This window comes from Leiobunum rupestre, chromosome 11, assembly GCF_980474605.1.
Source record: "Leiobunum rupestre chromosome 11, qqLeiRupe1.1.hap1, whole genome shotgun sequence".
Lineage (NCBI taxonomy): Eukaryota > Metazoa > Arthropoda > Arachnida > Opiliones > Sclerosomatidae > Leiobunum > Leiobunum rupestre.
Genome location: NC_143394.1, coordinates 31,453,677 through 31,470,599, shown reverse-complemented (window position 1 = coordinate 31,470,599; position 16,923 = coordinate 31,453,677). Strand labels below are relative to the sequence as shown.

The 16,923-nt window shown below is 39.1% G+C and overlaps 1 protein-coding gene across 1 annotated transcript; it reads right to left on the bottom strand.

The window, feature by feature from the left end:
* Nucleotides 1–2,597: 2,597 nt before the first annotated feature.
* Nucleotides 2,598–4,337, bottom strand: LOC149922261 (uncharacterized). Its single transcript, XM_090163935.1, has 5 exons — nucleotides 4,212–4,337; nucleotides 4,016–4,145; nucleotides 3,803–3,947; nucleotides 2,984–3,348; nucleotides 2,598–2,903 (listed from the first exon to the last, which is right to left on the bottom strand). Exons 1-5 carry the CDS (start codon nucleotides 4,325–4,327, stop codon nucleotides 2,676–2,678), a joined length of 984 nt encoding a protein of 327 aa, XP_090020061.1. The 5' UTR covers nucleotides 4,328–4,337; the 3' UTR covers nucleotides 2,598–2,675.
* Nucleotides 4,338–16,923: the final 12,586 nt, after the last annotated feature.

Genomic DNA, 16,923 nt, shown 5'->3' with positions numbered 1-16,923 from the left:
CAGACACGCGATTAATGACCTGGTGTGTATCTGGAGCATGTGGTCGGGTCAGTCTGCTCTCCAGTTGTCCACCTTCTTCAAATTAGACACTCTTCGCAAGACCAGGGGTCATGCAGCGAAAATATTCAAACCACGGGCCCGGACCAAACAACGTCAATGGCACCTTGCTTTCCGTGCTATCCAAACTTGGAACTCCCTCCCCGCAGATGTACTTTCTGCTCAATCTCGTTGGACTTTCCGCAGCCGCACTCGGGAGTTTCTCCATTCTACCGTTTAATTTTTTTTTCTTGCTTTTCCACTTGTGGGTTATATACAAGCTATTCTAGCTTTGTAACTTGTATTTTTCTTAATAATAAATAAATAAATAAAGCACGTAGATATAGAAAGTCTAAGGCGGGGGGGGGGGGGGGTTATAACACAACCATATGAAATCGCGGGCGCGAAATATTTAAAGTAATAATAATAATAATCAGCTAGGCTAATACCCAAGGCACCACCTTAGGCCTAAGTCATCATGCGACTTTTGAAGCCCTTAATTCAGGTGGCCGGGTTACAATGCATAGGAGGGTGGTGGCAAGCCCTGCATGCCACGAGATCGAGCCAACAGCTCCCTACACTAACTATTACCGTTAACCTCTACAAGTTTTTATGGAAGGGGAAACCGAAGAACTCGACTGAAAACCCCTTAATCCAGTGGGGAGAGAACTTGCAAACTCAACGCGGAAGGAGTTGTTCCGAGTTTTCACCCTGTGCCACAAGCTGGGATCGAACCAGGCTCCTCTTGCTGCGAGGCGAAAGTGCTAACCACGATTGACAATGACATTTCCGCACATGTATCAAACGAAGTTTTTTAATACATTTGCGAGAAAATGATAATATTAATGATCCTAATAATATATTTAATATATTAATATATTTTACTGTGCTGCGTTGCGGATATTTCAATTCATTTTTACCTCTTACTGTTTATTTCTTTTTGTTCCGCACCTTTCGTAAGAAAGGAATCGAGTCCTAAGGGGGGGTTTGAACCCCCTAAACCCCCCTTATATACGTACTTGTGTGTATGAAATAGAGGCAACTCCGAGCGAAAGCAATGAAAAGGTGAAGCAAGCTCTCACAAACCTCGAAGAAGCCTTAGGGGGGAGAAAAATTACGGGAGTTTCAGGTGATGGAAGAGGAAATCTACGATATTCCGAAGCCTTTGTTCGACGTCTGGAAAACGTTATATCGCTGAGATGAAAGCCCCTGCCCCAGCTCGCGACAAATCGCCGGAGTTAGAGTTTACGTCTGCTTTAGCGTCGGTTAATGATTTTTTTCAACCAGAAATAAAAAATTATCGATCTCAGAAAACAAAATTATCGTATGCCTGAAAACTGGTGGTAGATTTAATTTGTGTGACGTTATCTTGTGAACATTTTTTTAATAACAATTAAAGTTCGACCGATTGAAAACTTATGGTTAAAAGTCGCAGTTTTAACTGGATTTCAGCCAATTCAATTCAATTCAATACAATTTTATTTAATAATTTTGTTTTACATTATCGTACGCGTGAGCTGAATTATTGAAAAATGCGTACTATATGTAGTATACCATTGAAAATATCGTACGTCCCAAATATTATCTCGAAATTATCGACCTGTACGATAATTATCGTACGTCTGGCAACGCTGCGTCTACATTGCCAAACTTAGGCGTTTCACAGGCTCAACTCATGATGGGTAGACCCATAGACAGTATATATCCCTAAGGGGACGAGAATACGCTCTGATTTTTAGACCCCATCACAGTCGCTTTGCGGCCAGCTGCAAGAGTTCGTGTCGATGCTAGGGTCCCAACTGAATAATAAATGCAGTGGAAGGTAGGCGATTTCTCGTCCCCTTAGGGATATATACTGTCTATGGTAGACCTCTCAGATCACTTTTGCCAACTACAGAGGCAAGTCTAAACCACGTATGATTTCTCCTTGCTATTGAAAAACAGAGGGAAAAGGCTAAAACGCATTATGACAAACGAGCTAAATTGCTGGGGATATTGATAAGGGGGATAAAGCATTCATTTACGATATACAGATGAAGGTCTCTGGAACCCTGCAATTGTTATTGAAAAACAGCAAGCGCCCAGGTCATATTTAATCAGAACAGAAAAGGGTAACGCTTTACGTCGCAATCGCGTTCATTTTTCGAAACCCAAATTTACCAAGCGAAAACGCAAACCAAAGTCAAGACCAAACTCAAGTAACTCCTGAATGTCAAGTTCCAGAAGTTTCTAATCAAAAACTACCAGATAAAACAACTTCGCCAAATGGCAAAGTAAAGAAGTCAGCTAATGAGTCCGACACTGCTAAGATTACTAGATCTCAAAGAGTTTCAAAGAAACCATTAAAGATTAAAGATTATGCTTATACTAGATAAAAAGGGAAGTTGTTTTATGGTATTCTTTAGTCTAACTTCTAGTCCCTTTATAGTCTGTATTGTCCCTTAACATTTTGTACTCCTCATAAAATAAGCAGACAACACTGGCAGTTGAATTGGACGCGCTAGTAAAAAGACATGAACTTAATACAACCTCAACTTGTACCTAGATTTGTTAATAAATCGTTTTTAGTAAAACTTTAAAATATTATTTATTTAGTTATGGCACATAACCCGGGCCATTAACAAGGGTTAATCAAAAGATTACAATGGTGCTTTGTTCTGGATTATATTGGATGACCAATATTTAATTGGTATCTCATCTGACTCACCAGTTGATGACTGTGCTACAACATTGGATTGAGTCGGTGGCTGAATAATAACATTGGGTTCAATATGGAAGTTGGGATCATTTGGTAGATTTTCGTCTTTAGATACTCTAATTTTGTTTTCAACATTGACAAGCTCATATCCATCACGAATGTAAATATTCTAAAGGCAAGCATTTTTTTAGTGTGGGTGTTAAAAATTGCAACTTTTGCTAAAACAAGAACTTAAAATTTTATAATTACCTCTAACAAACCAGCCCAAACAGATTTTTGTAATTTAACATCCACAAACTCAGCTATTACATCTTCTACGGTGAATATTTTAGAAAGCATGGGGACTCCAGCCACTTCTTGTTTACTTAACCATTTGTGAAATTTTCTGGGTGGTTGAATGGAACGAACGAGTGAACGTCTTTCTGGTAGACTAGTTTTGCATGCTTTATTCCAAAGGTGAATTGAATATAAGAATTTGACATAGTCAGCCGATGAATTGATTATCTTTGGAGTGTCACAAATTAAACGCTGCAGTAAATTTCCATAATCAAGCTTCCTTTTACGGAAGCAAATTGTTTGTCCTATTACATCCCAGACATAAGATCTGTCATGCGCTGCAAAAAAAATTAAATTTTTAAATATTTTAGCCAAAGTTAAAAATAGCTCCCAGTAAAATATTGGTTCAATATTTTATATTTGGGTACTGTAGTATATATAAAAAATTATAGAGGTGGAAATGAATAATAATATTATGAAAAATGAAATACATTTTGGTACTGTAAGTCTTAAAGGTAGCGTTGAGTATCTGCTGCCAACCGAAGTATGGAAGTCTGGCAGTTCTTTCGAAAAACAAGAGCGTTAGGTAATTTAGGTTAGGTTTAAGGCCCATGTTGTAGTGCTAAGCCTTAAATTTGTTTTAATTTTTTTTTAATTAAATATTCATTTCCACCAAAAATTACATCCCGTTCAGCTCTTCATTTTACATACTTTGGCACAAACATTAAAAAAAAAACATCAGGAGCTATTGTCAACTTTTGACAAAATTTCTAATGTTTAAAAAAAATCTACCTAAATATGAAAAAACAAATGGCACTATCTCTTCTTTAATTTCTTCATATAAATGTGGTTTTTTCACGGCACTGATCATAAGCAAATCAATCATGAAGGCTAGAAAGGTTGCTATGATGTCGTTAATGCCAGGTTTAGTCATTTCCTGAAAACAAAGTAACCGATTAGCTCATTTGAGTTTATTAAGGTATACTTGTAAGATGGAACACGTACTTCTTCATTAAAATAAGGCTGAACGTTTAAGTAAAACTTGTAAAGTAACATGGAAAAAACATCATGAAGTTTTTTTGCACGCTTAGCTTTATTGTCATGGATGACACTTTGTATTGTTTCGCTTGCTTCCCTATTATATTTGTAAGGGAAAATTATATTAAAAATATTTCCATGTTAAAATTAGCATGTCACATACCTAAATAGTGATAGTGCTGCAAGTTTTAATTTACAAACATCGCCATTTGCACTTTTAAACTGTAAAATAACGTCTTTCTGCCATATAAATGGCATTTTTTCGGAAATCTCTGTCATTTTCAATATTATTATTAAAAAAAATTCAACAGGCAGGCACAAAATTAATACACCGTAATATAAGGCTGCGTTCAGTAAGCTGCAGCAAATGCAACATTTTAAAATCTATCAAGCGGTTTCTTACTGGATGATTTTTCCAATTTCCGGTATGACGTTGGGCTGCTCGATCGATTGAAAGCATTTAAAAAAAACCAAGGGCGCGTCAAAATTCTGAGAAGGAATTCTTTTCTTGAGAAGATTTCTTCCTGAGAATTTTTCTCCCCGTAAGTATTTGCTAAAATGCGTCAAATGTAAAAAGATTCTTTTAAAGATGGCGGCTTACGATCATAGAAATCTCATCTCATAGGTACCTATGAGATTTCTATGCTTACGTTAATGCCACGAACGTTGTAAACTAAGCCTTTGACAATAAATATTATTGACGGCTTTTAAAATTCATTTTGCGCGTGAAAATACCTCTATATGTTATCAGGGGTAGAAACGTACGCGAAATGCGTTTTCACATGCGATTCCCTAGTGGGAGAGGTGGGGGTGGAAGTTTAGTCTGAAAAGTTTCAGCGGGTTCGTCTGCTTCGATATATCATGGAAGCTTCCATGGATATATGGACGTCGTGTCCTCGTTAGGGCCTCGGGCTAAAAAGGGATCACGCTTATTGTCAAAATAAACTACCCAAATCTAAAAAGCCGAATGGTTAGTACTACAATTTTAATTATCATCGATGTAGTCATAAATTGTTTGTTTTAAATATAATCTCAGGGGTAAACTTTAAAAAACGCTTCAAAATTAATATCTTTGCCCAATGAAGAGATTGAATCTCCTGATTTACCTTTTGTATAAATAAGTTTTATATGCATAATTTCAAATGTTTTTCTATATTTTTATTCTTTTTAAACAGCTTTGCTTAGAAAAAAATTAAGGCTAGAGGTCGGCGGAACGAATAAATTAACCGGCAAAATTTCGATTAACCATAAAACGTTTGGTTAACTGTTTTTTATGAACATTTTATACGAATAAACAACGATTTAACATGCAAAAATAATCGATTTTTTCGAATATTTTTTGGATAATTTGCGGTTTTGAATAATAATAAATAATTAGATAATTTCTAATTCAAACGCCGATCTCTAATTAAGGCAAATCCAATAAAAAATGATGACAAATGAAGCATTCCATTGTCCATATTTACATTTGAAGGCACCAACGTTATTAATAAACTTCGCTACAATTTCAATTTAACCCAACTTATAATTAAAGATGATTTGTGATAGTTATTACAACTCTTGAATTGGCAAGATTTTCCCATATTTAGTTTACTTACACCTTGGTAAAATAAAATTCCAATCAGTAAAATAAAGAAAATTTACGCTTCAAATCAAACTTGGTCGAAACCTCGGGCCTCGTCCTCCAGTCCCGATTTTTACGAGATTTAAAACTAAACCGAACTGAATTTTTCAGACTTTTTACCCCCTTGCTATTACATTGCCCCCCGCAACTAGGGAACCGCGTGTTTAGACGGGAGCCCGTAGGAAACTCGCCGCATTTCCAATCTAGGGTACGTAGTGTAGATTATCTTTGATGTTATGGTCAAAAAAGCACGCAAAGAAGGCTGTGTTTCCAAGAATTAAGTTAGTAGAAACCACCTATGGACTGTGAGAAGGATGATAAAATACGCGAAAATGTAGATTAGTCCATAATTAAAAGGGATAATATAGCTAAATCCTAAACAAATTTGAAGAAATTAAAAACTTACTAATAACTCGTACCAATAGGTCTTCGAGCAAAAAACGCGAAACTCGGATCAAATAGATCTTCGAGTAATAAGCTAAATTAAAAATAAATAAAATAGCCAGAAATTCCAACGGTAGACCGGTTTCGTTCTATTTGGAACTCATCAGTAGATTTGACAGTCGCCAGCCAGATTTCCCGCACGGTACTGATGAGTTCCAAATAGAACGAAACCGGTCTACCGTTGGAATTTCTGGCTATTTTATTTATTTTTAATTTAGTTTATTGCTCGAAGATCTATTTGATCCGAGTTTCGCGTTTTTTGCTCGAAGACCTATTGGTACGAGTTATTAGTAAGTTTTTAATTTCTTCAAATTTGTTTAGGATTTAGCTATATTATCCCTTTTAATTATGGACTAATCTACATTTTCGCGTATTTTATCATCTGTGTTCCCAAGACATGTATAGTGTCGCGCGCTAATACGTCATTTCAAAATCCGTCAATTTTTACACGATTTCACGACAATATATGAAGGAAAAAAAAAACATATTTATAATTTAAAAGGAAATGTTACGGTAGTTACCATTCTATATTCGGCAATTATTAACAATATTTGTCAAGAATTACAATAATGCAAGAAGTTTTAAGCAATTCATTATTTAGAAAGATGAGAAATATCTAGTGTTGTAAGTTGGAAAATTTCCCGCGGAAAATTTTCCGGAAAATGACCGAGGCCTTTTTTCCGTATTTTTCCGAAAAAATAAAAAAAAGGTTTCATTCCATGATTAGTGTAATCATAGAAATCTCATAGGTAACTAGAATGCTGCCGCCTACGGCCGAGCTTGTCGCCAGTTCGTTTTGAACCTTCAGCCAATGAGAGGCCGTAGAGTGGTTCCGCCAAGGAGGATAATTTAAACTGATTAACAATGTGACACTATTAATGTTTTGTAGTATGTTTACTGATATTTGACATTTTATATCGATCAAAAGTTAAAACATTAAAAACCCTTAAAAAGTAATTTATGTTTCTTTTTTTTCCGCAATTCGGAAAATTTTCCGGACAATTTTCTGGCAATTTTTCCGCATTTTATTTTTCCGGAAATGGAAATATAAAATTGTAACTTGCCAACAATTTTTACCTCGGAAAGTCGGAAAATACGACATATTTCGAGATTTTTGTACGTGTTGGATGAAGTAGGACCGATGCCGAATTAGATTTAACGGCAAGATATTACTAAATTTTTAAAGTGTGCAAACCGAAAATGTGTCATATCTTAGTCGCTCTCCCTTGTTTAATTCGCACCACAAGATACTATACTGCGACTATGTTTAGTAATATCTTGCCGTAAAATCTTGATTTTTTGGTTTGCAACGGTTCAGATACCCAGGGCCAGGGCCGTCACCAGGGGGGGGGGGCGGTAGGGCCCGCCCCTGCCTAGAATTGGTTTGGCCCTACTTAGAAATTCGCCAGAAAAAAATATTAAAGCCCTTGGCCCTACCTAAAATTTTCGTTTTCCTGCAAGGCTCCATGTAGGTATTATAAGTTTATAACGAATCTTATCCGGGTAAGTTGTACTGAGAGCTAGTCTCACTATAGTGTCAGAAACGTTAGCTTATATTTGGTCTATCGCCTGGCGCAATTTTCTCCCTTTGACTTACTCGCTCTTAGACATACGTTCTAAAACGTCTCATTGGTGGAGCTCCATTAAGTTGCCCCTCCCCCACTTACGATAACTAAGATGTCGCATTCGAAAGTAAGGGTGTCGGGTGTCGCATAACGTCGCATTGAGGTCGCAATAGAATAAAGGTGTTTGGAGGCCTCAACTGTTATAGGGGGGGCTCGCGTTAAGTTAGCCCCCCACTTACGATAGCGATTATCTCGTTAACTAAGATGTCGCATTCGAAAGTAAGGGTGTCGCATAACGTCGCATTGAGGTCGAAATCGAATGAAGGTGTTTGGAGGCCTCAACTGTTATAGGGGGGGCTCGCGTTAAGTTAGCCCCCCACTTACGATAGCGATTATCTCGTTAACTAAGATGTCGCATTCGAAAGTAAGGGTGTCGCATAACGTCGCATTGAGGTCGAAATCGAATAAAGGTGTTTGGAGGCCTCAACTGTTATAGGGGGGGCTCGCGTTAAGTTAGCCCCCCACTTACGATAGCGATTATCTCGTTAACTAAGATGTCGCATTCGAAAGTAAGGGTGTCGCATAACGTCGCATTGAGGTCGAAATCGAATGAAGGTGTTTGGAGGCCTCAACTGTTATAGGGGGGGCTCGCGTTAAGTTAGCCCCCCACTTACGATAGCGATTATCTCGTTAACTAAGATGTCGCATTCGAAAGTAAGGGTGTCGCATAACGTCGCATTGAGGTCGAAATCGAATAAAGGTGTTTGGAGGCCTCAACTGTTATAGGGGGGGCTCGCGTTAAGTTAGCCCCCCACTTACGATAGCGATTATCTCGTTAACTAAGATGTCGCATTCGAAAGTAAGGGTGTCGCATAACGTCGCATTGAGGTCGAAATCGAATAAAGGTGTTTGGAGGCCTCAACTGTTATAGGGGGGGCTCGCGTTAAGTTAGCCCCCCACTTACGATAGCGATTATCTCGTTAACTAAGATGTCGCATTCGAAAGTAAGGGTGTCGCATAACGTCGCATTGAGGTCGAAATCGAATAAAAGTGTTTGGAGGCCTCAACTGTTATAGGGGGGCTCGCGTTAAGTTAGCCCCCCACTTACGATAGCGATTATCTCGTTAACTAAGATGTCGCATTCGAAAGTAAGGGTGTCGCATAACGTCGCATTGAGGTCGAAATCGAATAAAGGTGTTTGGAGGCCTCAACTGTTATAGGGGGGCTCGTGTTAAGTTAGCCCCCCCACTTACGATAGCGATTATCTCGTTAACAAAGATGTCGCATTCGAAAGTAAGGGTGTCGCATAACGTCGCATTGAGGTCACATTCTATTGGTTGTGTTTCCGGGTTGATAGTTGAAAGTGGGGGGGCTGTCATTAAGTTAGCCCCCCTTTTGTTTTAATTATTCTAACTTAACAATTATGCCGCATCTTTTTTTTATTTTTGCATATGGTCGCATCGAGGTCGCATTCGATCGCAAATGAAAGTTTTTAAAATTGTAGAGAGGGGGGGGGGGCAACTTAATGGAGCCCATTGGCGGCGCGCTGGAGAAAATTTCGATTTTTGATGACGCATCAGTGTTCAGCGATTTTGTATCTAGGTAAAAGATAAAAGATACTAGGTAAAAGATATTTGTACCTAAGGTTAAAGTATCTAGCGTATCTGTTGATTGTTAGTGGAAAGATACTTTTATCTAGTTCAGCTATAATTATCTAAACGTGCTATACAACTGTTTATCTTCTCATACGTATTCGAGAGTTATATTGTCGTATCGGATATTTAATCGAACACCTATTAACTCAAAATATAGTTCCCAGTAAAAAATGATTTTATCTAAAGGTAAAAATATCTGTATCCAGATAATAGATACAGTTTAGATATACAAAACGATTCCTATGTACTGTGAGTAGCGACACGAAATTTAACAGAACATTTCAAAGAAGAGCAGGCATAGACCGAATATCAACAAAGCTAACTCAAGACGTTAAATCGACAGATAGGTAGATTCAGAAAGCCAGTGGGTGAGCATTTGCGTGACGTGAAGTCCAACTTCCCCCCTCAGGCCCGGAATTAGAGAGTGCGGGGCCCTAAGTAGTGAGAAGGGGCCCCTTCTCTCAACGCCATTGAAAGAAAAAAAGAGGGGGCGCACCAATAAGTGCCGCTAAGTACGGGGGAACCAAAAACCCCCGCTAAGTGCGGGATACCAATAAGTGTTGCTAACTACGGGATCCCAAAACAGGTCGCTAAGTGCGGGCAAGTGGCGTAGACCATTGGGGGTTCCGGGTCCAGACTACGGCCACCCCCCTTGACGGATTTATGCTGGCCCCAATAACTGCCGCTGAGTGCGGCGCTCTAGGGGGTCGCCTTTGTCGCCATGCCCTAGCGCCGACCTTACTTCCCCTACGTCATATCGTCGACCACTTCGTCATCTTCCTTTATGGTAGGATAGTAGCGGAAAGATGGAGAAACACTGAACTCAGCGGTAGTCACCATACTTTCCGTATTAAAAGTACCGACACATTTATGCGAAATACTAATTAAATGACATTCATGACGGCAAACGACGATGTCCGTCATGTTAAGAGTAGATGTTTCTTTTAAAGTCTGACCAGGGGTGGCTTGGACCGGTGGGCGGGTGAGCGTTATCTCACGGGGCCTCGACCAAAATTACCCTTTAGTTCGACTGGGGACCGCTTGAAAAGCAAGCCTACAGTACCAACTTCACGAAAAGGTGCCTGTCCGCCTCTGAGTCTGACTCTTGCGCTACAAACGTTAAAAATGCTCAGTGTTTCTCTCAGAAACGTTACCTCAGTTGAAGGTAACTATGCTCAGGGTGGTTTTTATTAGACAAACGTAAGTGTGATGTCCATGTTGGCAAGCTCTTAACGCCAGGGCGGTAGACATTCCCTCCGAAGAGATGCCTTAAAGAAACCCAGATAATGCTTATTCAAACTAAAAACATAATTACGTTCGTTTTCACTCTTTGTACCTGGTATATCTTTTTATCGATGTATTAAAATATAACTACCAAAACAAGACAGATACAGATAAAGAACGTCGCAGATATAGCCCCTCAAAAAAAAGAGAGATACCCAAGGGCCATAATTTAGATACATAAGATTCATTCTTGGCAAACAGATACGGAAAAAAAGGTTTGTGTAAGAGATTTTTATTTATCTGTGTTCGCCTGAAAAACGTTAGTATCTTTTACCCACAATTGTATCTTGTACCTAAAAAAAGTCGGTACAATATACGATCCGAAGGTGGGATCGTACGCCTATAATACGATCCCGACATAAAATACGAACCTAAGTACGATCCGAGAATCAGGCCCGTATATCCGCCTAGGCATATTTAGTAATATATCAGCAAAGCTCCGACTTCGACTTCTACCGTAGAATTAGAGAAATTCAGGCATAGCCTAGTTCCAGGGATCGGAGTAAGTGCAGCTCGTGAAAGGTAGCCCGGTAGTCGTTGGTTTATAATAAAACTAATAAAACGATTGATCTATCTATCTTGAAAACTGATTGTATAATTATTGTACATATAGGAAAATTAAAATATTGTAATTTAAAGTGTCATTGCTAATTTGCGTTTTTTATAGAGGAAATTCACGACGTATTAATCCCGTTATTGTGAATACTAATAAAAGTCGTCTTTACTCTTAGTAGCCGCAGAGAGAGCGAAGCGAGCTCAGTTACTATAGAGCTCAAAATGTGCCCTACCATGGCCCTACCATGGTGACGGCAGGGGTGGAAAAATCCCCGGGGCCCAGGTGAAAAGGGCCCACGAGAACGGCCCGTAACTTGGGAGAAGTTTTCAGGGCTCAAGGGGGGGGGGCAAATCGAAGGGGCCCACGAGTAAGTTTGCCCCGGGCCCCAGGATACCTCTGCACGGCCCTGCAGATACCGCTGCAGCAGGTCCGATTACTCTTGCTGAACGCAACCCAGGTTTGAAAATTTTCAACGGTTCCCCGGATGTTCGCAAAGCACTCTGGGAACGCGGTTTAAAAGGTTACCGCCATTGAGTTGAGAATAATATAGAGCCCCAGATCGGATTTTTCTCCATAGGTTTTAAGCTTAGCATAGTGGCAACGGACCTGAAAATCAAGGAACTTCATCAAAGTACACCTGCCGCCTTCTGTTGACAATATTAAACAGCCTTTAACAGAGCACTAATGTCTCGTGGACTTGCTTGCGCGCCTAGTCTGACGCGAGACGAGAATGCATTGTAGAAGGTAAATGATAAAGTTCCTTGATTTTCGGTCCCGTTGCCACTAAATTAAATGGTAAGCTTAAAGCCTATGGAGAGAGATGTCCAAACTTCTTGCATTTGAAACATGTGAATTTGTTGCCAATGCTACTGAAATTTCTTCTATCATCTCGACGAGCTAGAAGACCAGACGACACTTCAAAGACGTTTCCGTCACGTGTGGCACGACCATAGATAATAGAAATGTATATAAAGGTCTAGATAAATTTCGGGGCGTCTAAGCCTAACATAAAATACCGAATTGACACCTAGCAGACACCGAGGAAGGCACGTGACCAAGACCTTTCCGCAGGCCGTAGTCTTTGGACACCATCTGTTGGTGACTTTCAGTATAATTTTTAAGCAAGAGACAATGGCTCTCGCGACGACGATAGCACGAGCTTTCTTACCGATAGATAGCGGGTTATAATTATAGCCTGCAGAAATTACGCGTTTCTGCTGGCTGTCACCTCCGTATTCACTCCCTTTGAAATATTTTATCTAGACCTTTATATACGTTTCCTATATCTATGGGCACGACCAATCAGTAGGCTCTCCAACTCAGCCGCAGTCTGTTTTTCCGCAGGAAATGTCTCCCAGAGCATACAAAACTCTCGGTATTCGTTTAGCGGTAATTATTCGAAAATGCAGACGATCAGGATACAGTCATCAAACGAAACGTTCTTTTCCATCTTTGCTGTCGTTAGATAGTCTGACCATAGGGAACACATTTGAGCGAAATGGATGACCATGTTAGCTTCTGGAGAATTCGTTGTTCTTATCAACTGGGCAAGTAATTTTCGGAGCCGGTTGGACCACTTTTGCTCAAAGATTTCCAAGAGTTCATTCCACATCTCCCTTTTTGTTTCACAATCAGCAAACATGTTCTGGACCTCTCCCACTGCGCAATGCTACTATCCCTGCTGATACACTGAACTCAAGTCTGTGGTTTCCTGTTTTCATCGTTTCCTGTTTCACGACATTCTAATTCCTGCTACGATGGATGTCTTCTACGCCATGACGTTTAGAAGCTATCTAGTCCAGATAATTGGCGAAGCTGGGAAAGGCAAGTCTGTGACGTCTTGACGATACGGCTATTTTGAAGAATACGTCCCTCTCCCATATATTTGTTTTGATTGTGCTACAATATTGTATTTTTCGTATGGAATCTACTGCCGTTAAAATTATTTGTCGGAAATGAATACTTAAGGAGATATAGTTAATTCAAAATTATATATAATTGGTCGCGTGCGCATGCGACCGTCGGCCTAGCGCCGGTCGCTACCTGAGAGCAAAGGTCAAGTAAGTCGAGATACGTGACTATTGAAAGAAATCCATAATAAGAATCCTTGAGTATTTTTAAATTAAGATGACTCAGTAAAATTTTTCAAAATAAATTTTCACTCTATTTTTATCAATTTTCATTATTAGATTATCATTGTTATTATGCTAGATTTCAAACTTAAAACTGGTTTTTCTCATATAGGGGTTTTCAGACTTGCTTGACTCTTGCTCTAAGGTAGCGCGGTGTGATCGGCAGAGTTAAAACTTTAATTCGCTAGCGTCTTCCCAACCGACTTGCCAGCTCAGTTGGAAGAGCGCTGGATTGCGAGTTCAAAATTATTTATATTTAACTAATCAATTTTTCCTCTTATATAACCCAATTGCTTGGAAATTTGCTTTGATTAAGGCGAAATTAATGCTGCAATCACGAAAACATTTCTTATAAATGTTTTGTTAACGCGGGTTTTATTTTAGGAGGCTTAGAGCGAAATTGTTAGTGTTTTGGTTGGGTTAATATCGGGTTGGATAATTCTTGATGCGTAAGGCTTGGTACTGTCCTCTAGGTTGCGTTATAGAAGGCCCATCGTGATAGCAAGAATGGGGTTGGGGTGGCCCCGCGCACCCCGAGTGCTCGAGCGAAGTGAGTGCGCGGCGCCGTCAGGCGCCAATACGGGGAACACTTGAATACTCAGTGCAATGCTCAAAAACATAGGGAACAAAGGCTTAACTTTGAATTTCCATAACTCCACGAATAATTGTTTCCGACAAAAAAATTTTGCACCATTGAATCCCTAGCATCTTAACCTTTTTTTTTTCGAGCCGATGAGACAGAAGGCGGCATTTCCTGCAGCTTTAGAAAAGTAGCAAGTTGTGTTCAGTACAGCCCGTACTACTATCTGGTCAATATTATCCCGGTGGGCCCATAACCTGTTGAAGTTTTATAGCAGCCGCGCTTCGCGGAGATGAACAAGAACTCGTATAGACGTTAATTTAGTTCAATTTAATATAATAGCAAGAGTAACTTACATGATTGAAATCTAATTAATTAGTGACACACTGATACGCAGTGTAAAGGGTTTTTATATTGAGACCCGAGAGGAATAAACTTAAAAAACAAATATAAAAATCTAAAATTAAAAAACACCTCTTCGTAGTTTTTCTTTCCCGCTGTGTTAAAGAACAATCTTCGTCAGTTATCTTCAACAAAACTAAAACTATATAATATTACTTTAAAATCAGTCATCCAACTGATTATAGACTTAATAAGCTTCGAGAGTAGTATAAATTTTGGTCCCAAGTATCGCCGCCTACCGACCGAGTTTTAAATTGAATATATGAAAGCTGTCTGCTCGTTCAAAATTATCTCTGCGCAACAACTAAAAGTTTCAACTGAAAAACATAAAAAATATGAAGTCGTTTGCTATTTTTTCAGATATTTAGTTCATGGTTATTAAGGCAGATGGCGCTATATATCCTAAGCTATAGCCTATAGTAATAATTGAGAAACACAGCGGTCACAAAGTTTTAAAATGTCGAGATTGATATATGGTGAGGAATTTAAAATTTTGTTAACAACTAATAAACTACATCTCTCCTGCCGCAACTCATAAAAATGACGTTTACGCCAACGTCTATCGAAACTGTCTATTGTATTTTCCCGGTAATTAAAAAATATATCAGTTATAAAATTAATTAACATAATACAGGGTTGCCACACGTCAGGGAAATCAGGGAATTTAAAAATGGGCCTAAAAAGTCGGAATTTTAAGAATTGGTAAAAATTCAGGGAAAAGTCAGGGAATTCAATTTTATCTTGGCACTTTTTGAAGGTAATTTAACTCTAGATCTATGACAAATTCCACGATTATCATTTATTTCCTTGAATGTTTGGCCAATTTTTTCAACATTGCAATAACCTTTTTACTGAAATAGAAGTTCATCTAAATTTATTAACTTCTGATAAAAGTAAAATATAAAAGAAAAATTTTGGCCTTAATAAGTCAGGGAAAATCTGTTAAAATGGTCAGGGAAAACAGGGAATCTTAATCTGAAATTTTTGTGACAACCCTGTAATAACAAGAATTGATTCAGGTACCCCACTTTCGCATTCTTTTTAGCGAAGGTTCGTTTACTTTCAATTTTTCGCGGCAAATTTGAACACAGACGATCTAAGGTTAGTTTTGGTGTTTAAAAAGCGGACGAGCTTACGTTATGAAGTATGCGAGGGCGGTACAGAAAACCATGGCCAAGAACCGAAGGAGACTCACTGTTCAGGGCTTAGAGAGCACGCGTCAATACTGGGAAAGCAAAATCACGGATAATGTTAGTTCAAAGTGGACAAACTTGGCGTCGCTGAAGTCGATTTCCGGCGTAGTTTCGTAGAGAACATAGATATAGGAAACGTATATAAAGGTCTAGATAAAATATTTCAAAGGGAGTGAATACGGAGGTGACAGCTAGCAGAAACGCGTAATTTCTGCGGGCTATCTTTATAAGGCGCTATCTATCGGTAAGAAAGCTCGTGCTATCGTCGCGAGAGCCATTGTTTACTGCTTAAAAATTATACTAAAAGTCACCAACAGATGGTGTCTAAAGATTACGGCCTGCGGAAAGGTCAAGTACTTAGTACTAAAATGCTAAGAGAGCTCGCGCTCTTGGTCACGTGCCTTCCTCGGTGTCTGCTAGGTGTCAATTCCGTATTTTATGTTAGGCTTAGACGCCCCGAAATTTATCTAGACCTTTATATATATTTCTTATATCACGGCCAACTTTGATTTCTCGCGCATCTCTCGCGCTACAGCGGCCATCTCATTCGTTGACGTTCCTGTGTTAACCTATGAGCAAAAGATGTGTATGACGTCAGCGCCCCTAGCGGATTATTATTTTTAGTATAGTTTTTACATTGGGGACAATATAACCACCGAGCGTGGCGCTGAACTCCTACACATTATAGTACAGTTTATAGGGGGAAAATCCTTGCTCGCGGAATTTCGACGAATGTGTTGGCCGTAGTAGCGCGAAAAGCGCGTGATCAAAGTTGGCCGTGCTTATATCTATGGTAGAGAAGCTGGAGCGTTCACGTTCAATTTTGACAAAATAGCGCCGTTGCTGTCGGTTTAATGATGAGGCTTAGTAAGTTTTAGACCTTTTAGTTTTGAAATTGGTTCTTTAAAAGTTTAAGTAATGGTAATTAACCATTGTTATAAGCTGAGGTTTAAACAAATTAACTGGAATCCATTTCATTTCTTAACTTTAAAAAATTAATGAACTAACAAGGAGACTACCCGAGGTGTAACACACCGATTTTGTTCAAACTCGGGGGTTAAAGGGAATATAACCTGCATGTTTTTTTTCGGTAAGGAATTTTCCATTTTGTGTTGCCAAAAACATTTTTAGTTGCCATGGCAAAACTAATGCCCGTTGAAACTTTCCCTTTTGGGAATTTTCATGATTCATTAAGGCCTACTTAACCCCCGAGTTTGAACAAAATCGGTGTGTTACACCTTGGGTAGTCTCCTTGTAAGTAACCTAACTTCCATGCACGTACTGTCACCTAAGCCCCGACTTAGCCCATAATTATTATATTGTATTTTTCATAACTGACCTTGGACTAATAGGGTTTCCATTTGCTTGCTCGAGATTCGCTCCGAATCTGTTTCCGATGTCATAGATTACGCCCCAATCGACTAGAGTAAAACCGCAAAT